A 6,732-nucleotide genomic window follows, 5' to 3' on the forward strand; every position below is an offset into this window, starting at 1 on the left:
TCCCCCCCTACACGTCAGTAAGCACCAGGCATACATTAACCCCTCCCTCTCCAATAAAATTAACCCCTTCCCTGCCAGTGTCATTTTTACAGTAACAGTGCATATATATAGCACTGATTACTGCAGTAATGTCACTGGTACCCCCAAAAGTGTCAAAAATGTCAGTCAAGGGTCCGATCTGTCCGCCACAATGTCGCAGTCCCGCAAAAAAAATCGCAGATCACCGCCATTACGCGTTAAAAAAAAAACACCAAAAATGACAGAAATCTTTCCCTTTGTTAGTAAACGCAATAACTTTTGCACAAACCAATCAAAATACGCTTATTGCGATTTTTTTTATCAAACATAGGTAGCAGAAAACAAATTGGCCAAAAATTTTTAAAAAAATTGGTTTTTACATCTTTTTTGGGGGGAATTTCATATAAAAAAATGTTAAAAATATTGTTATTTTTTCAAAATAAACGCTCTTTTTTTGTTTATAGCGCAAAAAGTAAAAATCGCACAGGTGATCAAATACCACCAAAAGAAAGCTCTGTTTGTGGGAAAAAAAGGACGTAAATTTCGTTTTGGTACGGCGTCGCACGACCGCGCAATTGTCAGTTGAAGTCGCACAGCGCCGAATCGCAAAAAGTGGCCTGGACGGAAGACAGCAAAATCCTCCGGTGGTAAAGTGGTTAAAACTGTTTTATATACTCTGTTTTTATCTTTTTTTGATAAACAAATAAAGATGTTATTTTAACAATTATGGTATTTTCTTATCAATGACAACCTCACAGCCTTTAAAATCCTATCTTTGAGAAGAAATATGTGAGTCAACTCCCCCATCTGGGGTTGAGTTTTCTGACATTCTAGACCCCTCTGGTCTTCTTTCTTCTTTTATGATGCATTTATACAAGGATGTGGCTGTGAACGATTGTGCTTAGAACCAATATCCTTTTACTGCTCATAATAGTCATCATCAGGTCAAACAAAATGGCAAGCCTCCTTGAATAGGGACACATCCAGCAATAACATTTTGACAAAGGATCTAACTGGTCTTCTTTCTTCTTTCTGACTATTTTCGTTGAGACAAAAGTAAGGCTGGCCATGCATTATGCCATTTTCTTGAAAGGAAAAGAAAATTGCTTAAAGGAAAGAAAATCGCTTGATCCCTCCATCAATACAGTCATTGTTGATGAGGAAATCCCTTCCGCTGCTCTATTGCATTTTGACACTGGGAGGTTTCCCCACGTCAGAATACAATGATCACTGCTGACAACCAAAGCTTGGAGCAGGGATCGTATAAAGAAAAAAGAATTGACAGGCTGGTCTTACCAAAGTCGATCAATAGATCGACTTCAGTGCAACCAGCCTGCCCATACATGGATGAAAATTTGCCCGGTTCCTGTCCAACTACCCTAATTTCGATCAGTCTTCCGCCAGCTTAAGGAAGGAAATTTAACATTTTTTAAGTTGCCCTTGATCAAAGGGAAGGGGACATTTTTCATTGAGTACACCAGTGCTGGGGACAGCTGCCTAAGAGGGGAATTCCCTTCACTCAAAAAAATTTATTTTAACTTCCTGTTGCGTCCCTGGGACAGGAGGTAAAGGGGAGATTCCCCGAACATACACAAGAAGCAAATAAACTAGCAAGGGTATTAATCCTTCCCTACTCTATTCAAAACTGAAAAAGAAATGTGGCTATTAATACAGACTAAGTTTTTAATTTCAAGAAGTTTTCCTTTAACCACTTTACCACCGGAGGATTTTGCTGACTTACGTCCAGGCCACTTTTTGCGATTCGGCGCTGTGCGACTTTAACTGACAATTGCGCGGTCATGCGACGCCGTACCCAAACTAAATTTACGTCCTTTTTTTCCCACAAACAGAGCTTTCTTTTGGTGGTATTTGATCACCTGTGCGATTTTTACTTTTTGCGCTATAAACAAAAAAAGAGCGTTTATTTTGAAAAAATAACAATATTTTTAACATTTTTTTATATGAAATTCCCCCCCAAAAAAATGTAAAAATCAAATTTTTTTTAAATTTTTGGCCATTTTGTTTTCTGCCCCCTATGTTTGGTAAAAAAAATCACAATAAGCGTATTTTGATTGGTTTGCGCAAAAGTTATTGCGTTTACTAACTAAGGGAAAGATTTCTGTCATTTTTGGTGTTTTTTTTTTTAACGCGTAATGGCGGCGATCTGCGTTTGTTTTTGCGGGACTGCGACATTGCGGCGCACAGATCGGACCCTTGACTGACATTTTTGACACTTTTGGGGGTACCAGTGACATTACTGCAGTAATCAGTGCTATATATATATGCACTGTTACTGTAAAAATGACACTGGCAGGGAAGGGGTTAATTTTATTGTAGAGGGAGGGGTTAATGTATGCCTGGTGCTTACTAACGTGTGGGGGGAGGTGACTGAGTGACACAGGGACAGATCGCATATGTTCAGCTATGCTGAACACTGCGATCTGTCACTCCCTGTCACTATGGAGATCCGCCCGCTCTGTTTACACAATCGGGCGGATCTCCAAACTAGATTCCCCGACGATCGGGGAAGAGCAGCGGCGATCGTCACCGCTCCTCCCCTGGCCCGACTCCCGGTGTGACTGAACACAGCGGGAGCGAGCCTCCGGCGGCGCGCGCGCCGCCCACAAAGGGCGGAGTCCAGCGACGTAGGTCTCCGTCGCTGGACGATAACGAGCCACATTGCTGCAGTAGCAGCAATGTGAGCAGAGTTGAAGTGGTTAAAGAAAATCTAAGATACAAATATATATTATTGTCATTGTTACATTTGTCTCTTACAAGATATTACCTGAATTATATGGAAGACTTTAATCAAACCTCTTCAGAAGGGTTCATTCTCCTCGGACTATCCAATGTCCTTTACCTCCAGGTGATCTATTTCCTTGTGTTCCTTCTGATGTACATAATCACATTGTCAGGAAATCTTCTACTGATCATAGTGGTGAGGATCAATCGAAGGCTACAGACCCCCATGTACTTCTTCCTGAGTAACCTCTCCATTATTGACATCTTTTTCACGACCGCCTTCGTTCCCAAAATTCTCATAAACACTTTCTGCATAGATAAAAGTATCTCCTTTTTGGGATGTGCATTACAGATGTACTTCGGGATAGCTTTAGCGACAACAGAGTGTGTTATAATAGCCATCATGGCGTATGACAGGTTTGCTGCCATCTGTAGACCATTGCACTACAACACCATCATGAATAAGACCCTTTGTATCGGTTTAGCAGCAGGATCATGGAGTATTTGCTCACTAAACTCTGCCATGCATGTTGCCCTCACCTTTCAACTCCCCTACTGCAAGTCCCACCATATCAACCACTTCTTCTGTGAGATTCCGCCTTTACTTCAAATATCCTGTGGAGACACTTTACCTAATGAGATAGCCATGTACATCGCCGCAGTAATTCTTGGCGTGTCTTCTTTCTGGTTGACTCTTATCTCGTATGTCCAAATAATTTCCACCATCCTGAAGATCCGTTCCTCACAAGGAAGACATAAAGCTTTCTCCACATGTGGTTCCCACCTAACTGTGGTGGGTCTCTACTATGGGCCAATGCTTGTTATGTATATGACACCCCGCTCTATATACTCACCTGAAATGCAAAAAACTCTGTCCATTCTCTATACGGTAGTGACACCAATGCTTAACCCCTTGGTCTACAGTGTGAGGAACAAGGATGTCAAAAACACAGTTACAAGAAAACGCATATAAGAAATAACATTCTGTATAACAAAATGTGCATTTCATGATATTGTTGCATGAGTGGCTACTAAATATAAATGCATTTTTCCTACTCCCTCATTCTTGTTTCTATTTCTTAGCTCTTTTGGTTTTTTAGACTTCGATAGACCTGGTGCCGGGGCCTAGTCTGGGCCTTTAGTGAACATAGTTACTAGGCGGTTCTATATTTGTACATGTTATGGTGATATTGGTATTGTACCCTTAACCTCCCTGGCGGTAATCCCGAGCGTGACTCGGGGTGGATTTTTTAGGTTAGGATCGGTATCCCCGAGTCACGCTCAGGGTAGATGTGCAGTGTCTCTTACCTTCTCCTGGCGATCCAGCGATGATCTCTCATTGCTGTGACCGCCAGCCGAGATCCCCGCCGCTCGTCCGTCGGTCAGATGACTTCCTAGTTCCGTTCCCTGCAGCAGCAATGCTGCATGGGAGCGGATCTAGGGAGGGAAATTAAAAAAAAAAAAAAAACGTTGCACAAAACACAAACACATAACACATTTTATATATTATATATATATATATATATATATGTGTATATGTATATGTATATATATATATATATATATATATATATATATATATATATATATATATATGTATATATATATATATAAATATATATGCACACACGTATATATATATATATGTGTATATATATATATATATATATATATATATATATATATATATATATATATATATATATATATATATAAAATTATATTATTGATTCGATTATAATTCATGCGTTATATAATATATATATATATATATATATATATATATATATATATATATATATATATATATATATACACACACACACACACATATATATATATATATAATATATAACGCATGAATTATAATCTAATCAATAATATAATTTTATTACATATATTATATATTATATAATAAAATTATATTATTGATTCGATTATAATTCATGCGTTTGTGTTTCAAATTTATCACATCTGGGATGTCTACTAGAGTCTTGTTTTGGTCAGGTTTAAGTCAGTAATTACTAAGAATTGTAGGCCTATAATACATAAGGCCAAATTTCCATGAAAAAAATTGTACCGCTTTTGGTACATAATTCCTGACATAATCATACCGCCAGGGAGGTTAAGTGCTTCTGGGAATTTTGCCCTGGTGCAGACAATCAGTTTTGGATAATTGTGTATGAATACCGGCAGTCTTTTAGAGTCGCCTGTACCTATTGATGCACTGTTAGGTTTTTATGCCTAAATAAAGATTTTTTTTTTAATAAATCTTATATCGTGCTTAATTTGCATACACTGATACCACAATATTCACCATGCTTCACCCTATGTGTTTTGTTAACTCTGCATTGCATGTCATCCCAACCTTCCAACTCCCTTGCTGCAAGTCTCATCATGTCAGTAACTTCTTCTGTGAGATGATGCCTTTCTTTCAACTGCTCTTCCAATACACTTGGCTCCATGAAACACTGATGTACACTATATTGTCAAAGGTATTGGGACGCCTGCCTTTACATGCACATGAACTTTAATGGCATCCCAGTCTTCATCCGTAGGGTTCAATATTGAGTTGGCCCACCCTTTGCAGCTATAACAGCTTCAACTATTCTAGGAAGGCTGTCCACAAGGTTTAGGAGTGTGTCTATAGGAATGTTTGACCATTCTTCCAGAAGAGCATTTTTAAGGTCAGGTATTGATGTTGAATGAGAGAGATTGGCTCACAGTCTCCATTCTGATTCATCCCAAAGTTGTTCTATTGGGTTGAGGTCAGGACTATGTGCAGGTCAGTCATGTTCCTCCACCCTAAACTCGCTCATCTATGTCTTTATAGAACTTACTTTGTTCATTGGTGCACAGTCATGTTGGAACGGGAAGGGGCCATCCCAAAACTGTTCCCACAAAATTGGGAGAATGAAATTGCCCAAAATGTCTTGATATTCTGATGCCTTAAGAGCCTCCTTCACTGGAACTAAGGGGCCAAGCCCAACCCCTGAAAAACAACCCCACACCATAATCCACCAAACGATTTGGACTAGTGTTCAAAGCAAGGTCCATAAAGACATGGAGGAGTGAGTTTGGGGTGGAGGAACTTGACTGGCCTGCAGAGTCCTCACCTCAACCCGATAGAACACCTTTGGGATTATTTAGAGCGGAGACTGCGAGCCAGGCCTTTTTGTCCAACATCAGTGCCCAACTTCACAAATGCACTTCTGGAAGAATGGTCAAACATTAGCATAGACACACTTCTAAACCTTGTGGACAGCCTTTCCAGAAGAGTTGAAGCTGTTATAGCTGCAAAGGGTGGGCTAACTCAATATTGAACCCTACGGACTAAGACTGGGATGCCAATAAAGTTCATGTGTGTGTAAAGGCAGGTGTCACAATACATTTGACAATATAATGTACAAAGCTTTACGGCACCTGAAGAAGCCAATTGGTGAAACATGTTGAGCGCAGAGTATTTGTCAAGAACATAAATATCTGTATTTGATATTCCTTGCTTGGTTTTAAAATGCTACTGTATTTACATACTTTTAGTGTTAAAGCATAATAAAGGAATGCTTTTATGACTTGTGTAATGGCAACTTTAAAGTCCCCTTACCATTGTTTCCAAAAATATTCTCTTCTGGAATGTTGGTGTAAATAATTTCCAGGTTTAGTGGTATATTTAAAATTGTGTAAATTACAGCAGATTCAAAAGTTAAAGTTAAAAACATGAATGAAAAACAAGGCTCAGGATGGCAATCAGCATACAAAACAGATTATGACGTTTAAACAGATTAAACTTGGACCCTGAACAGCATAGTCTCTATAAAGCTCTGTAACAACAGACGGCCTAGCTGAGAGTTGCTACTTCAGTGGAACAGTTCAGAGGACAAACAGCTACCTGTGATTCCTTAAAGTAAACTACAGGGTAGGTATAGTTACATGGGGGAACAGCTAGAGTGGTCCAAGGCCTGAGGACAAAGG

The 6,732-nt window shown here is 39.2% G+C and overlaps 1 protein-coding gene across 1 annotated transcript; it reads left to right on the forward strand.

Annotated features, from left to right (window-relative positions):
- Positions 1 to 2,809: 2,809 nt before the first annotated feature.
- On the forward strand, positions 2,810 to 3,733 carry LOC309569113 (olfactory receptor 5V1-like; the record flags this gene model as incomplete). Its single annotated transcript, XM_082274877.1, has 1 exon — positions 2,810 to 3,733. The coding sequence occupies exon 1, from the start codon at positions 2,813 to 2,815 to the stop codon at positions 3,731 to 3,733; it is 921 nt and encodes a 306-aa protein (XP_082131003.1). The 5' UTR covers positions 2,810 to 2,812.
- Between the last annotated feature and the right edge of the window lie 2,999 nt (positions 3,734 to 6,732).

Source organism: Pelophylax lessonae, assembly GCF_965119305.1.
Source record: "Pelophylax lessonae genome assembly, chromosome: 13".
Taxonomy (NCBI): domain Eukaryota; kingdom Metazoa; phylum Chordata; class Amphibia; order Anura; family Ranidae; genus Pelophylax; species Pelophylax lessonae.